This window comes from Myotis nattereri, assembly GCF_964212035.1.
Source record: "Myotis nattereri genome assembly, chromosome: Y".
NCBI lineage: Eukaryota > Metazoa > Chordata > Mammalia > Chiroptera > Vespertilionidae > Myotis > Myotis nattereri.
Window position 1 is genome coordinate 5305762 of NC_138094.1, and position 18200 is coordinate 5323961.

The 18200-nt window shown below is 41.8% G+C and overlaps 1 protein-coding gene across 1 annotated transcript in view; it reads left to right on the forward strand.

Moving 5' to 3' along the window:
- The window catches only part of LOC308512302 (centriole and centriolar satellite protein OFD1-like), a gene marked incomplete at both ends in the record, with an annotated part of 73084 nt that extends 56364 nt beyond the window's left edge, over positions 1-16720 (forward strand). Inside the window, 3 exon segments of the mRNA XM_081082087.1 lie at positions 6848-6999; positions 7655-7807; positions 16655-16720. Of these exon segments, the coding sequence (XP_080938213.1) occupies positions 6848-6999; positions 7655-7807; positions 16655-16720 (371 nt within the window).
- Between the last annotated feature and the right edge of the window lie 1480 nt (positions 16721-18200).

Here is an 18200-nt window from a genome sequence, read left to right on the forward strand (position 1 = left end):
TATAGTTTTTTTTATCTACTCATCTGCTGATGAGCACTTAAGGCTCATTCCAAATCTCAGCTACTGTAAATTGTGCTGCTATGAACATAGGGGTGCATTTATTCTTTCTAATGAGTGCATTGGGTTTCTTAGAATATATTTCTAGAAGTGGGATCACTGGGTCAAATGGGAGTTCCATTTTGAAGTTTTTGAGGAAACTATACTGTTTTCCACAGTAGCTACACCAGTCTGCATTCCCACCAGCAGTGTACTTTTCTCCACATCCTCGCCAACAGCTGTCATTTGATTTCTTGATGATAGCCACTCTGACAGGTGTGAGCTGGTACCTTATTGTTGTTTTGATTTGCATTTCCCAGATGATTAGTTACTTTGAGAATTTTTTCATATGTCTCTTGGCTTTCTGTATGTCCTCTTTGGAGAAGTGTCTATTTATGTCCTTTGCCCATTTTTTAATTGGACTGTTTACCTTGTTTTTGTTAAATTGTATGAGTTCTCTATATATTTTGGAAACTGACTCCTTATTGGATGTATCATTGGCAAATATGTTCTCCCATGCAGTAGACTCTCTTGTTATTTTCTTTTAAAAAAAATACTTTTATTGATTTTTTACAGAGAGGAAGGGAGAGGGATAGAGAGTTAGAAACATCGATGAGAGAGAAACACCAATCAGCTGCCTCCTGCACACCCCCCACTGGGGATGTGCCTGTAACCAAGGTACATGCCCTTGACCAGAATCGAACCTAGGACCCTTCAGTCCACATGTCAACGCTCTATCCACTGAGCCAAACCAGTCAGGGCTCTTGTTATTTTCTTGATGGTTTCTTTTGCTGTGCAGCTGCTTTTTATTTTGATGTAGCCCCATTTGTCTATTTCCTTCTTAGTTTCCTTTGCCCTAGGCATTGTATCCATAAACATGTTGCTGTGTAAGATGGCTGAGATTTTGGTGCCCGTGATTTCTTCTAGGATTTTTATGGTTTCCCAACTTAAATTTAAGTCTTTTATCCATTTTGAGTTTATTTTGTGTATGGTATAAGTTGGTCTTATTTCATGTTTTTGCATATATCTGTCTAATTATCCCAACACCATTTCTTGAAGAGACTGCCTCTGCTCCATTGTATGCTCTTGCCTCCTTTGTCAAATACTAGTTTAGTATAGTGGTGTGGGTCAATTTCTGGGTTCTTAGTTCTGTTCCATTGCTCTGTATGCGATACTTGTACCAGTACCAGGCTATTTTGATTACAGTGGCTTTCTAGTATAACTTGATATCTAGTATTGTTATTCCTCCAACTTTTCTCTTTCTCAAGCTTGCTGCAGCTTTTGAGGTCTTTATTGGTATAATTTTTAGAGTATTTTTCTAAGTCTGTGAAATATGCCATTGGTATTTTAATAGGTGTGCATTGAACCTAAAGATTGCTTTGGGTAGTATGGACATTTTGATGGTATTTATTTCTGCCAATCTATGAACATGGTATATTCTTCCTCTAGTTTATATCTTCTTCTACCTCTTTTTTCAATGTGCTATGGTTTTCTGAGTATAGGTATTTTACCACTTTGGTTAAGTTTATTCATAAGTCTCAATTTTTTGTTGTTGTTGCAGTGCTAATTGGGATTGTTCTTTTATTTCTCTTTCTGAGCGTTCAATATTGGTATATAAAAATGCCATAGTTTACTGGGTGTTAATTTTATATCCTGTTATGTTGCATCCCTGTCTTCCTATTCTTAGGGAAAATGGTTTTAGTTTTTAGCCATTGAGTATGATATTGGCTGTAGGTTTGTAATATATGGCTTTTTAATATGTTGAGATATGATCTATTTCTACTTTACTGAAAGTTTTTATCAAAAAAGGGTGTTGGATTTTGTCATGCTTTTTCTGCATTGATTGAAATGATCATGTGATTTTTGAGTGTTGCAGTCTGTTAATGTGATATATCACATTTATTGATTTGTGGATATTGTACCAGCCTTGCATTCCTAGAATAAATGCCATTTGGTCATGATGTATGGTCTTTTTAATGTATTGCTGGATCTCATTTGCTAAAATTATGTTGAAGATTTTAGGGTCTGTATTCATCGGGGATAATTCTCTTTCTTTGTAGTGGCTTTATCTGGATTTGGGATTAGGGTAATGCTGTCCTCATAGAAAGTGTTCCTTTCCCTTGGATATTTGGAATAGTTGAGGAGATTAGGTATTAGTTTTTCTTTGAATGTTTGATAAAACTTCCCTATGAAGCCATCTGGACCAGGACTTCTGTTTGCTGGAAGTTATCTAATTACTGCTTCAATTCCACCAGTACTTACTGGCTTATTCAGGTTTTCTGATTTTTCCTGATTGAGTTTTGGAAGATTGTATTTTTCTTATTTGTCCATAGTCTGACAAAGCAGTTACCTTTTTGCTTAAGACAGTTCTTCAGAAACCATTCCATTTTGGGAAATCATAGTATAAAATTGAAATGGCGGTTAATACCCATATACATCTTCAATGTGATTGTAGTATGTTAATAATTCTTTGTTTCCTTCATGTCTTTAAAAAAAAAATAAGGACAGAAGAACCTTTATATTTCAGTTTTCAGAAGAGCTGATGACATTGGAGGAAAACTCGTCATCATACTTGTCTGGCCCACTTTCTCTTTCTTCTTACTGTCTCTAATTTACACACTTCCCTCCCCTGTGTGGAATCAGGGAGGAAAGCTCTAGGGGGAGATTAGAGCTTTGTCTCATACTCCAGCCAGATCTTTTTCTCCTTGAACTAAAGAGTTTAAGCCTCAAGCTTGAAAGGAGATTTCTTAAGTAAAACCACCTCTTGTTTTTCCAGTGTTTGGATGGGACTATCATGTTCAACGCCTCTTGTAAGTAGTTTCTTGGTTCAAGTCAGCATACTCAGGGAGATGAGGAATTGCCAAAGGAAACAAGACTTTGAAAGGATTGTTCTCACTGATTCCAGGGTACACCATCCTGTAAAGCACTCATTCAGCGAGACTTCATTGAGAACCTTCACTTCATATATGAAAACTCTATCACCCAATATCACCTCATTGATTTAATTGTGAAAAAAGAAAAACAAACACCTCCTGTGTGCTGGGTGCTGGGCATACTGCAGTGGGACAACCCAAGCCCTTTCTTGATGGAGCTTCTAGTGGGAAAGTCAGCAGTCAGCTAGCCATCACCAAGACCTCTGATGGGATAGATACTGAGTAGGGGCAGTGGCCACCCAAGAGTGGCTGTGATAGGTTGTTTCGCAGAGACCTGGGTGAGTAGGAAATAAAAATAATACAATAAAGGAAACCAACTGAGTTCATAGGTGTTCTATCTCAGAGATAGAATGAAAATTATAACAATGGCTTTTAAAATTATTCTTAAGTAATGTTTACATTGATCATTGAAAAATTCTCTTATAATCATCATTTCCCCTCTTCGTTTGGATACAAAGGGAAGTGAAAAAATCCAAAACTTGATATCTTTGAGATGTCCAGTGGAAATACTAATTAGGTAGCTACAAAGTACAGTCATGCACCATTTAATAGCAGGTATATATTCTAAGAAATGTGTCCTTCGGGAATTCATTGTTGTGTGAACATCAGAGTGCACTTTTGTAAATCTAGGTGGTACAGCCTCCTGTACATCCAGGTAGCCTATTGCCCCTCCGGTGCAAGCACATACAGCATGTTACTGTACAAAACAAGATTAAATCAAGCACAGGAGAAAATGACGCCATCGAGAGATGTAATAAACATGAGGTATATGAAGTTGCTGCCCATATAACATGGGATGCTGTTTCACAGCACACTTTTCTTTATCATTAGAAAAAAAAAAACCACTATAAAACAGTGATTAAAAGGGTAGTGTAGTAAATACATAAACCAGTGACATGGTCCCTTATTATATTTATTAAGTATTAGGTACTAGACGTAGTTGTATGTGCTGTACTTTTATATGACTGGCAGCACAGTGGGTTGGTTTACATTAGCATCTCCATAGACACGGGAGTAATGCATTGTATTACATTACCATGTGGTGATAGCCACACCACTTAGACAGTAGTGATTTTTCAGCTCCATTATAATCTTACCAGAGGCCTGGTGCATGATTTTGGGGGGTCCCTTTGCCTGGCTGGTGAACAGGGCCATCTTGTCCACTCCTGATCGGGGCCTACTGGCAGGGGTGGGGTCGCGGGAGCAACCATGGGAAGTTGTCTGGTCATGGGAGCTTGGCTGTGGGAGCACACTGACCACCAGGGAGCAGATTCTGCCTTGAGCATCTGCCCTCTGGTGGTCAGTGCACATCATAGCTACTGGCCAGTCTTAACGGTTGCTTGGACTTTTATATAGAGAGAAGATGGGACCACTGTCATATATGTGGTCTGTTGAACGAAATGTTGTTATGCAATGCACAGCAAAGATATAGTCCTTTTTTCTTCTTTATTGTTTAAAGTCAGCAACCAAACAGCATTTCTATTTTGAGATTGCTATTCCATGTGATAAAGTGATGGCATTTAGGTCTGCAAGCAAGAAGAAGATTGCATTTCTGCCTGTGAAAATGATCAACTGCCTCCTCTGGTATTTGAATTTCATGACCAGGAGTATGAGTCCGAAATGACTGTGTTGTTTCTGTCCTGTTAGCAAAAACCTTCAAAATCCTTTGGTGAACCTATGAATTTGTCTCTTAGCATTGCTGGGGGGAAAGTGTAGCCTACAAAAGTGTAGGCTCTTCCAGAGCCAGAGGAGAAAGGCAAGCATAGCCATCTGTGGGATTGACATTGAGTTAAACCTGTGACAGGTGAGGACTTTTGCTTTGAGCTACAGGGAATAGACATATAAAGCCTGGAACAATAGATGTAGAACAAACAGATTCATGTGGTTGTGAGAAGGCAGGTACAAAATACTGTGTAAATGTGGTGGTGGAGAGGTGTCACTTTAGGAATACTGTTTTTCTTAGTGGCTGTATCTTGTATTCCTTAGCCAGAAGTGTGCTAAGGTTCCTTCTTATCCACAACCTCACCAGCACTTATTGTATGACTTATTAATGGTTGCTATTCTGGCTGGTTTGCAGTGGCACCTCATTGTCATTTTAATTTGCATCTCTCTAATAATTAGTGACATTGAGCCTATCTTCATGTCTCTTGCCATTTGTATGTTGTCTTTGGAGAAGTATCTATTTAGATTTTCTGTCCACATTTAATGGGGTTGTTTTTCTTTTGGTGGATTATAGGAGTACTTTATGTGTTTTGGAAATTAACCCCTTACCATATGTATTATTGGCAAATATGTGCTCCAATACAGTGGATTCCCTTTTCATTTTGATGCTGATTTTTTTTGCTTTGCAGAAGTTTTTTTAGTTCAATGTAGTCTCATTTGTTCCTGTTTCTCAAGAATGTTGAGGCTAGGGGACCCTACCCCCCTCCCTATGTGGGAGTCTGTTCTGTGGTACTCTTTCCCCCTCCCTACTTTGGAGTCTGTACTTGTTCTTTAACAAATCTCCACCTTTGCTATACCGAAAAACAAAAAACAAAAACAAAAACAAAAACGAATGTTGTGGCTATTTTGGGGTCTTTTTCAGTGTTCTGTATCTCATTTGAATGTTCAGAACATTCAAATTTATATGCAAATATAAATTTTTTGCATATTTCTAGATCTGTGAAATATGCACTTGGCATTTTAATAGTGATTGCATTGAATCTAAGGATTGCTTTGGATAGTAGGCACATTTTAATGATATTAATTCTACCAGTCCATGAACATGGTATATTCTTCTGTTCGTTTATCTCTTTTTTCAGGGTCCTGGGCGCTTGCTCAGTGGTGGGGTTGTGTGGGAGAGGTGGGAGGAAGTGAGTATTAGGTTAGGGAGAGATTGAAAGCAAAGCACAGAGCAAGGGAGGCACAAATATACCCAGGTAGCATGAGTCTGCTGCTGGAGGTGCAGTGTTCCCAGTGCAGAAGTAGTGTACTATTTCAGGTCAGTCCGGAAAGAAGGTGTGGACACCACCAGAGCAGAGACAGCAACAGAAATCCAGGTCTTATTTTCAGGAAATGAAGGGTGCTGCTGATGGTGGTTGCTTGAAGGCAGAGAGACTGATGTCAGGGTGAGCACATTGATTAGGTTATTTCAGCTCAGCTGTCCAGGTAAAAGGTGAGAGGTAGTCTCATTGCAGTATCTGGGGGAGTTAGAGCCTGTAAGCCCTGGTGGATGAGTGAATGTAGTGTAGAAAGGCATGATAAAAAGGGACAGGAATGATAACTTCAGGTCTGAAGCTGATGCTGTGGGATTTCCAAGTGTTGATGGAAGGAACTGGCCAGAAATGCGGATGAGACTCGGGGAGAGATCTGTGCTAGAGAAAAAGATGTGAGAATGATCAGGGCAGAGGTAATAGCTAAAACTCCAGGAAGGGATCGGCCCAGGGCAAGTGGGAAATGTTGGTAAGATGACTAGGGGGGTTCAGGGGCGGGGTGCTGGTTTTGTACTAATTTTGTACTGTTCTGGGCGGGAGAGGCTCGATTGCTTTTGTGGGAATTAGGGGAAGAGTTATGCTGTATAAATACAGACTAATGTTTAAGTTAGAATCCTAAATAGAGAGTTACAACTGAGGATAGAGGCAGAAATGCAAGGCTTGCGAAGGGCAGAGTACAGAAGAAGAGGTGAGGAAGATAAGGAAATGTGTTGTGGCAGGAGGACAGTTGAAGTTGTTCATGGCAAGGGTGACTTGTTTTCATCTAAGTAAAGTAAAAGGCAGATGCTGTGCCAGGTGTGGGGCTGGAGGCTGCGAGACCATGAAGATGGATCAGCAGGCCAACACAATCAACTGAGAGTTGAGCAGTCTCCCTGGGCCTCTGCTCTTTATTTTCTGTCTCTTTAGGTGCAGATGAGAAAGAAGTTAGAGAAGAGAGTGAAGAAGAAAGAATATGGAACCTGCTGAAAGAACAGAAGCTGAGAGAAGAAAGAAGGCAGAATGAACAGAAAGCTTTGGAAAGAGAACGGAGAAAACTAGAAAAACTGGATCGAGAAAAGGTATAATAAGCATAGCTCAGTTCTCCATGCTAGTAGGTAACTTTTAAAAAGCTTGCTGCAGGCATCCCAATCCTCTCCTGTGCTTAAGCCCACTGAAAAGGGCTGTACATGGGCATAATAGGAGTCTCATAGGAAAAGGGAGCTTTGCAAGTCTGTGAGCATGCATTCTCATGTTCCTGAAAACACACTCGGAAAGGAGATGGACTCTGCTTTGCTGTAGAACTTCCCTGTGTAAGGGGTTTCAAGGTCAGCTGGCTAGGACCAGAAGAAACTGGGGGAGGTGGCTGCCAATCTGGTGGCTTCCTCAGGCTGCCCTGCCCTCCTCCCTCCTCATTGTCTTTGACTTTCTATGTCCTGATTCTGGTCCCAGGCAGATGGATTACCCTGCTACTTCTCATGCCTGCTGGACCTTACGTAGATTAATCTTCTGTATCATGTTCCTTGAATTCCTGGCTCATTTGATCTGGAACACAGACACTTTAGGCACAGTAATTCCTGTTCTTCATTACATGATATATTTGTGCCACTTTGATAGTAGCAACGAATGAAACAGTTTTCTGTCATGCACATGTCACATAAAGAAACAGAGTTATAGTACTATGTGTTTTTAAAATGTATATGTGTATCTCCTATTTTGCTGGTCATCTATTTACAGCAGATTATTGAAGAGTCTTTCAAGACGGAAATGGAGAAAGAATTAGAAGTGAGTGCTCAGGAAATGAAAGACAAATCTGTTTGTGGTGAATATGCTTTAAAGAAATACATGCATATCACCCAAAAGGACCAAGACCTGAAGAAGGTGGATAAGGTACTGATGCTATGGACCAGTGGTCTGTATGTGAGGATGTGAGGGCTTCTGTGGTTTGTTAGAAAACCTTGGGACAGGAGTTGGAGACAAAAGGTAACAGCAGAGGAAATCCAAAATTCAAATGGAGCCTCAAGTCGTATGTATATTACACTTCTGACAAAATGTTATCTCCGTTGCTTGGGCCAAAGAGTGAACAGATCTTGATTGGTAAGGTTTGTAAAATTGGAGCTATCTCATTATTTTCAGAACAAGAATGAAAGTGCTATCAATGAAAAACAAATGGATTGGTACTGAGACATGAATTCTATATAATAAAATCCTAATATGCAAATGGTTGAACCGCAGAATGACCAGTCATTATGATGGGCACTGACCACCAGGGACAGATGCTCAATACAGAAGCTGCATCCTGGTGATCAGTGCGCTCCCATAGGGCTCATGGCTGGCGAGCGCAGCGGTGGTGGTGGGAGCCTCTCCCACCTCTGTAGCATCGCGAAGCGATCAGTGGGACATCCTCCGAGGGCTCCCAGAATGTGAGAGGGTTCTGGCCGGGCTGAGGGACCCCCTGAGTGCACGAATTTCATGCACTGGGCCTCTAATATATTACATAAGTCTAGAATACTATGGCTATTGAGAATGCGCACAGGACAGTTAGAGTGCTTGCTAAATTTCACATTTAAAGTCAACGTTTTGGACTCAAATTATATTTAGGCAGTCCTCGGGTTACGTTGAACTCGATGTATGTTGTTTTGCGGTTACATCACTATCTCCCATTTACAGTGTTAATAAAAAAAAGTTCCGTCATTTCGACATATGTACATATGTGCTTTGTTTTTTATTATCTGCCACAAGTAAAGGTCAGGAATTGTTATCTTGCTTTAATTTTTTTTTTTTACTCTTTCACTTCATTACTGCTGTGTATGTGCTCCATGTGAGTGATGTAGGTGATTCTATAGGTGGGTTCCGACTTAACGGGGAAAATCGCATTATGTCGTGATATAACCCGAGGACCTACTGTATATTTCAAAAAGTTTTCAGCCCAACCAGCATGGCTCAGTGATTGAGTGTTGACCTATGAGTCAGAAGGTCACAGTTTGATTCCTGGTCTGGACACATAACCCAGGTTGCTGGCTCGATCCCCAGTGAGGGACGTACAGGAGGCAGCCAATCAATGATTCTCATTGTTGATGTTTCTATCTCTCCCTCTCCATTCCTCTCTGATATTTTATTTTATTTTATTTTTTATTTTAGTATTTTTTATTGTTTTATTGCTTAAAGTATTATAAAGAGTATTACATATGTCTCCTTTTTTTCCCGCCCTTGACAATCCCCTGGCCTCGCTTACCCCCAGTGTCTTATGTCCATTGGTTATGCTTATATGCATGCATACAAATCCTTCAGCTGATCTCTTGTCACCCCTCTCCAGCCACCCAGCCCTCCCCGGCTTTCCCGCTTAGTTTAACAGTTTGTTTGAGGCAGCTCTGCCTCTGTATCTATTTTTGATCATACGTTTATAATGGTCTTTATTATCCATAAATGAGTGAGATCATGTGGTATTTTTCCTTCATTGACCGGCTTATTTCACTTAGCATAATGCTCTCCAGTTCCATCCATTCTGTTGCAAATGGTAAGAGTTCCTTCTTTTTTACAGCAGCATAGTATTCCATCGTATAGATGTACCACAGTTTTTTAACCCATTCATCTACTGATGTGCACTTAGGCTGTTTCCAGATCTTACCTATGGTGAATTGTGCTGCTATGAACATAGGAGTGCATATATCCTTTCTGATTGGTGTTTCTGGTTTCTTGGGATATATTCCTAGAAGTGGGATCACAGGGTCAAATGGGAGTTCCATTTGTAGTTTTTTGAGAAACTCCATACTGTCTTCCATAGTGGCTGCCCCAGTCTGCATTCTCACCAGCAGTGCACGAGTGTTCCTTTTTCTCCACATCCACTCCAGCACTTGTGTTTTGTGGATTTGTTGATGATAGCCATTCTGACAGGTGTGAGGTGGTACCTCATTGTTGTTTTGATTGGCATCACTCGGATGATTTCAGTGATTTTGAGCATGTTTTCATATGTCTCTTGGCTTTCTGAATGTCCTCTTTTGAAAGGTGTCTATTTAGGTCCTTTGCCAATTTTTTGATTGGATTATCTCCCTTTTATTAAGTTGTATGAGTTCCCTAGTTGGAGATTAAAAACTTATCGGTGATAACATTGGCAAATATGTTCTCCCATGCAGTGGGTTTTCTTGTTGTTTTGTTGATAGTTTCTTTGCTGTGCAGAAGCTTTTTATTTTGATGTAGTCCCATTTGTTTATTTTCTGTTTAGTTTCCAATGCCATAGGAACTGTATCGGTGAAGAAATTGCTTTGGCATATGTCTGAGATTTTGTTGCCTTTGGATTCTTCTAATATTCTAATGGTTTCTGGTCGTATATTTAAGTCCTTTATCCATGTTGAGTTTATTTTTGTGTGTGGTGTAAGTTGGCGGTCTAGTTTCATTTTCTTGCATGTATCTGTCCAATTGTCCCAACACCATTTATTGAAGGGACTATCTGGACTCCATTGTATGCCTCCTTTGTCAAATATTAATTGAGAATATTGGTTCAGGCCCGTTTCTGGGCTGTCTGTTCTATTCCATTGATCTATATGTCTGTTCTTGTGCCAGTACCAGGCAGTTTTGAGAACAGTGGCTTTGTAATACAACTTGATACCTGGTATTGAGATCCCACCTACATTGTTCTTTCTCAGGATCGCTGCAGCTATTTGGGGTCTTTTTTTATTCCAGATGAATTTTTTGAGAGTTCGTTCTAGGTCTGTGAAATATGCCATTGGTATTTTAATGGAAAGTGCCTTGAATTTATACATTTCTTTGGGTATTATGGACATTTTAATGTTGATTCTACCAATCCAAGAACATGAATATTTTCTGAATAGAGGTCTTTTACCTCTTTAGTTAAGTTTATTTCTAGGTAGCTTAGTATTTTTTGGTGCGATGGTAAATGGGATTGCTTTTTAAGTCTCTCTTTCGGTAAGTTCACTATTGGTGCATAGAAATGCCATAGACTTCTTGGCAGTAATTTTGTATCCTGCTACATTGCCAGATTCATTTATTAAGTCTAATAGTTTTTTGATGGAGTATTTAGGTTTTTTTATGTATAATATCATATCATCTGCAAATAAAGACAGTTTTACTTCTTCTTTTCCAATTTGGATGCCTTTTATTTCTTCTTCTTCTTGTCTAATTGCAGTGGCTAATACTTCCAGTACACTGTCAAACAGGAGTGGTGAGAGTGGGCATCCCGGTCTTGTTCCTGTTCTTAGGGGAAATGGTTTTAGTTTTTGCCCATTGAGTATGCTGTTGGCTGTGGGTTTGTCATATATGGCTTCTATTATGTTGAGGTATGATCCTTCTATTCCTACCTTGCTGAGAGGTTTTATCAAAAATGGGTGTTGAATTTTGTCAAATGCTTTTTCTGTATCAGTTGATATGACTGTGTGTTTTTTTTCTTTCAATTTGTTTATGTGGTATATCATGTTTATTGATTTGCGGATATTGTACCATCCTTGCATCCCTGGGATAAATCCTACTTGTTCATGGTGTATGATCTCTCTTATGTACTGCTGGATCTGATTTGCCAAGATTTTGTTGAGGATTTTGGCATCTATGTTCATGAGGGATATTGGCCTGTAATTCTCTTTCATTGTGTTGTCTTTACCTGGTTTTGGAATTAGGGTGATGCTGGCTTCATAAAATGAGCTTGGAAGTGTTCCTTCCTCTTTAATTTTTTGTAGTAGTCTGAGGAGGATAGGTTTTAGTTCTTCCTTGAATGTTTGGTAAAACTCCCCTGTGAAGCCGTGTGGTCCTGGGCTTTTGTTTGCTGGAAGCTTTTTGATGACTCTTCAATTTCTTCCATAGTTATTGGCCTGTTGAGATTTTTAGATTCTTCCTGATTGAGTTTTGGAATGTTGTATGTTTCTAGGAATATGTCCTTTTCCTCCAGGTTGTCTAGTTTGTTGGAGTGGAGTTGTCCATAGTATTTTTTAACAATCATTTGTATTTCTCTGGGGTCTGTTGTTATTTCGCCATTATCATTTCTGATTTTGTTTATTTGGGTCCTCTCTCTTTATTTCTTGGTGAGCCTGACTAGAGGTTCAACAATCTTGTTTATCCTTTCAAAGAACAAGCTCTTGGTTTCATTGATTTTCTGTATTGTTTTTTTTGTCTCTATGTCATGTATTTCTGCTCTAATCTTTATTATCTCCTTCCTTTTGCTCCTTCTGGGCTTTCCTTGTTGCTCTCTTTCTTATTCTTTGAGAGGTAGTTTTAGATGATTTACTACCATTTTTTCTTGTTTGTTGAGATAGACCTGTAGAGCTATAAAGTTCCCTCTCAGGACTGCTTTCATTGTGTGCCATAGGTTTTGGATTGTTGTGTTTTCATTGTCAGTAGTTTCCAGGATGTTTTTAATTTCTTCTTTGATCTCATTGATAACCCAATCAATATTTAATAACATGCTATTCAGCTCCTAAGTGTTTTTATTTCTAAGTGTTTGAAAATGTTGAGTTGTTTTTATTCTAGTTTATTTCTAGTATTATGCCCTTGTGGTCTGAGGAAATGCTTGGTATGATTTCAATCTTCTTGAATTTGGGGAGACTTTGTTTGTGACCCAGTATGTGGTCTGTTCTTGAATATGTCCGATGAGCACTTGAGAAGAACATATATTCCGTGGCTTTGGGGTGAAATGTTCTGAAGATGTCAATTAAGTCCATCTGATCTAGTGAGTCATTTAGGATTGCTGTTTCTTTACCATTTTATTTATTTATTTATTTATTTTTGTCTAGAGGATTTATCCAGTGATGTCAGTGGTGTATTAAAGTCCCCTACTATGATTGTATTGTTGTCAGTCTCTCCCTTGATATCTTCCAGGAGTTTTTTTTTATGTATTTGGGTGCTTCTGTATTGAGTGCATATATGTTTATCAGGGTTAAATCCTCTGTATATTCAATCCTTTAGTATTATGAAGTGGCCTCCCTTATCTCTTATTATGGCCTTCACTTTGAGGTCTATTTTGTCAGATATAAGTATTGCTACCCCAGCTATATTTTCATTTCCAGTTGCCTGAAAGATATTTTTCCATCCCTTCACTTTCAGTCTGTGTGAGTCCCTGATTCTGAGGTCAGTCTCTTGTGGACAGCAAATGTATGGGTCATGTTTTTTTTTTGTTTGTTTGTTTTGTGTTTTTTTTTTTATCCATTCAGCCACTCGATGTCTTTTGGTTGGAGCATTTAGTCCATTTACCTTTGAAGTTATTACTGAAAGGTACTTGTTTGTAGCCATTTCTATTTTTTCTGTGTGTTTTCTTTCTGAGCTTTTTATTTCTTCTTTTTATACTGATCCCTTTAGCATTTCTTGCATTGCTGGCTTGGTATTGATAAACTCCCTTAGCCTTATTTTGTTTGTGAAGCTTCTTATTTCCCCTTCAATTTTGAATGATAGTCTTGCTGGATAGTGTATTCTTGGATTCATTGCTTTGCTTTGCATCACTGTGTAAACTTCCGTCCATTCTTTTCTGGCCTGATGTGTTTAGTTGAGAAATCATATGATAATCTAATGGGAGATCCCTTGTATGTAATTTTCCGTCTCTCTCTTGCAGCCTTTAAGATTCTCTCTTTGTCCTGAACATTTGCCATGGTAATTATGATGTGTGTTGATGTGGGTCTTTTAAGGTCACCTTGTTTGGGACTCTCTGTGCTTGTGTGACTCTTTTTTCTTCCCCACCTCAGGGAAGTTTTCTGATATTAGTTCTTCAAATAGGTTTTCTAAGTCTTGTTCCTCTTTCTGTTGTTCTGGCACCCCTATTATTCGCATGTTGTTTCGTTTCATGTTGTTCCATAGCTCCCTTAGGCTCTCCTCCTGTCTTTTAATTTTTTTTCGCCAATTGCAATTCAGTTTGGGAGTTTTGCTTCCCTGTCTTCTAATTCGCTAATTTGGTCCTCCGCTTCTCCTAGTCTACTGTTGAAACTTTCAATGGTGTTTTTTATTGCAGCTATATCACTCTTCATTTCTTCTTGGTTCTTACATAATTTATTGATTTTTTTTATCTGTTTCTTCTTGCTTCTTGCATAAGTTGTTGAGTTTTTCCTTCATCCGGTTTATGCACTCTAGGACCCTTAATCTGAATTCTTTTTCTGTCATGCATGCCTCGGTTTCACTTAGCTGCTTTTCTGGCGAGTCCTCCTTCTCTTTCTTTCGGGGGTTTCTTTGTGTACCCATGTTTGATCTCACCGACATATCTAGATGTTGAGTCATTCAGCGACTGCTCCTTGGGTGGCAGTGGCTCCTCGGGCTGTGGTTGCTCCTCTGGCGGTTATTGTAGCAGCTGCTCCTCAGTTGGCAGCAGCTCCTCTGGTGGGTGCTGTTCACAGTTGTGGTGGCTCCTCTGGCTGGTGGGGGGAGGCTTCACACACAGAATCTGTTCCTGAGACAGAGGATGTGCTGATCACGAAGCTGCTGTTCCTTGGTTGGGGCTGGCTACGCACGCAGCTGCTACTCCTTGACCTGGGGCGGACTGCTCACGTGGCCGCTGAACCTTGATTGGGGGCTGGCTGCATGCTGCTGTTGTTCCTCTGTGGTGGGCTGCTTGTGGGGCTACTGCTCCTAGTATCGGCTGCTGCTCATCAGACAGGTGCAGGCTGTTGTGGCTCTGCTCCTCCGGTGCATGCTGTGTAGAGCTGCCACTCACCAGATGTGGCCAGTCTGCTCATGTGGTTGCTGTTTCTTGGACCGGGTTCGGCTGCCGCTGCTCCTCGAATGGGGCCAGGCCACTTGCAGAACTGCTGCTCCTCGGATGGGCACACAGCTGCTGTTCCTTGGGTTGGGCAGGCTGCTTGTGGGCTGCTGCTGCTTGGACAAGGGCAAGATGCTTGTTCAGCTGCTGCTCCTCGGACAGGTCAGACTGCTCATGTGGTTGCTGCTCTTCGGACGGGGAAGCGGGCTGCTCACACAGCTGCTGCTCCTTGGATAGGGGCAGGCCACATGAGGCTGCCTCTCTTTGGCTCGACGCAGGCTGCTCACGGGGCTAATGCTCCCTGGACAAGAGTGCACCGCTCACATGTCTTTTGCTCACGTGGTTGAAAAAATAATGTGTACAGAAGTAGGAAATAAAGGAACAAACAACAAAAAAAGAAGAACAAAAAAAGAAGAAAGAATAAAAGCAACAAACAAAAAAAAGGGCGGGGGCAAAAAAGAAAAACAAAAGCTAACAAAATAATAAATAAAATTGAAAAATTGAAATGTCATTCCTTTGGCTGGGTTAAGATCCCAGTTTTCTGGAATGTCTGTGATTTTCTGATATTTTCAAAATCATTTTTTAAGAGTTTCAGAGAAATCAAAATCTACACTAATAAAAGAGAAAAATGGTAATTGGCGTACAGCACTACCCTTTTCATTGGGTAATCAGGGCTATATGCAAATTAACTGCCAACTGAGATGGCAGTTAACTGCCAACAAGATGGCGGCTAATTTGCATATGTAGGCACATGCAGGGAGGCGAAAGGGAAAGCAGGAAGAAGCTCCCTGCCACTGACAGTGATGGGAAACCCAGGGGGGAGCTAAGAGGTGGGGGGCAGTTCAAAGGCGGCCCTGGGACCACCTTTGCCCTGCCCCCCAGCCATGATCTGAAAATCAGGCGCCTTTGCCACCCTGGCCAGTGATATCAGGAAGTAGGGGTGGAGCCAGCGATGGGAGCTGGGCACAGTCGAAACTGGCAGTCCCGAGAGCTAGGGGTCCCTTGCCTGTGCCTAAAGCGGAGCCCATGATCGCGGGGCCGCTGCAGCTGCGGGTCCCCGCTACCCGAGCCGGATGCCTCAGCCAGAGGCGTCCTGCAGGGGCAGGGGCGGAGCCCGCGCAATGGCGGCGCCCCCCGCTGCCACTGCGGGTCCCCGCTGCCCGGGCCGGACGGCTAGGCCAGGGGCGTTAGGCCTGGGCAGGGGCGGAGCCTGCAACCACTGGGAGCTGGGGGTCCCCTGCCCAGGCCTAATGCTTCGGCCAGAGGTGTTAGGCCTGGGCAGGGGCAGAGCGGGGGATCACGGCGCTGCTGCCGCTACGGGTCCCCGCTGCCCAGGCCGGACGCCTCGGCCAGAGGCATCAGGCCTGGGTGGGGGGCGGAGCCGGGGATTGGGGGGATATGATGGTCCCCTTGCCCAGGCCTGAAGCCTGGGTCAGAGGTGTCAGGCTTGGGCGGGGGGTGGAGCAAGCGATCAGAGGGAGATGGGGGTCCCCTGTCCAGGCATGATTCCTGGGCCAGAGGCCTCAGGCCTGGGCGGGGGTCAGAGCCAGTGATCGGGGGGAGATGGGGGTCCCTTCTCCAAGCCTGACACCTCTGGCGGAGGCGTCAGGCCTGGGCAAGGGGCTGATCCGGCGATCGGAGGGTGATGGGAGTCTACACCTCTGGCCGAGGCATCAGGCCTGGGCAAGGGGCAGAGCCAGCAATCGGAGGGGTCTGGGGGTCCCCTGCCCAGGCCTGATGCCTGGGCCAGAGGCATCAGGCCTGGGCTGGGGGCAGAACCAGTGATGGGGGGAAATGTGGGTCCCCTGCCCAGGCCTGACGCCTCTGTCAGAGGCGTCAGTCCTGGGCAAGGGGCCGATCCTCCGATTGGAGGGTGATGGGGGTCAACGCCTGAGGGCTCCCAGTATGTGAGAGGGGGCAGGCTGGGCTGAGGGACACTACCCCCACACACACACCCGGTGCACGATTTTCGTGCACCGGGCCCCTAGTTGTTTAATAAAATTAATACATTAATACACCTCTAATTTCAAAATTATTCTTTCTCCTCTTTTCAGAGCTCAATAAAGAGTGTCCGAGAAGACTCACAAGTGGACAAGCTGCTCCCTAGTGATAAAGATTAAAGGTATGCTTTCCCCAACATTGTGTTCTTATGCAAATCATTCATCACATTGCTGACTTTGTTAGCCCAAGAGCATTGTTCATATGTTGAGGTCTGCCTCTAAGAAACTATTGAATTAATCAAAATTACTGACTGCCAAAAGAATCTTTTACATTTTGAAGTTATGATATGGCTACTGATTAGGAAAGGAATGAGAACATTAGAAAGGTCCCCTAATGAACTGACAAGAATTTAACAAATTTTTAAAATTTTTGTCTTTCTCTAATTTAGTTTCACAGGGCTGTCTCATGAAGAACCAGATGACTTCTGGTAACCACCTGTGTTGCCCAGCTTTTTTCTCATGTAACACAATGTAATAAATACAATTCTCAATAAAAAATGTTTGTTTAATACAGGGTGGTTTCTTTTTCATCATTTAATTTGGTACTCTAGTGTATAAAATTAAAAATAATCAGAATTTCTCATACTTAGACCTTTCATTACACTAGAATGAGCTGTTACGTGTTTTTTTCCTCATTTTTGTGTTAGATATTTCTTTGAAAATCATGTTATTGGTCAAATTTCCGGACTGCATTTTGGTCGTTTCTTCTGTGTTCCTTGCTCTCCAGAGTTGGGCTATTGCCTGTCAAACCAGAGGCCATCTTCCCCAGCACCATCCTTCTGATTTGTCCCTCAAAATAAAGACAAAGGTTTTTCATTCTAGGTGCCAGAAACAGCATAGTACACTGGGCTTTATTTCTGACATCTTTGTCTTGAGAATGAACCCAAACCCTGAGAAGAAAAGGTAACAGTTACTGAGCACTTACTGACTGTGTGTCAGGTATTCTTTAAACTTGTACCTGTATTAACTCACTTAATGCTCATATCAGCCATATGAAGTGTGACTGCCTGCATTTTATAGATTAGGGAACGTGGGACACAGAGGTTAGAGACTTGACCAAGGTCTTGTGACCATCCAGTTGTGCAGCCAGGACCCAGGTGTCTAGACCAGCATCGCTGCCTCTAGCCTGGGCTGTGCTGGAGCTGCTTCTATGGAATACATCCCAGGACTGGGAATGTCTCAGCCCCTAGAAGCTCTTCCAGAATGGCCTTTAGAAAATGCACTTCACCCAAATCCAGCCTAACACAGGAAGGATTTATCTGGTCAGTCCTTCCATGAAAATCCTGGAGTGGATCATCTTCCTTTACAAATACAAGCTAAGCTGAATTGTTTTCGCCATTAATACTTGTCTAGCCCTTGAGTTCTACAACAAAATGATAAGGCTTTTTAGTGTTATTCTTTAGGCTTTAAGAAATTTATCTTTGAAGTATTTTTAATCCTTGACAATATGTTTTTCATTTCTTAGTTTTTTTAATTTTAGAGACGGGGACAGAGAGAGACATCAGTTTGGTTGCCTCCCCTACGTGCCTACCCAGGGATCAAATCTGCAACCTGGGTATGTGCCCTGACAAGAAATCAAACCTGTGACCTTTTGGTGCAC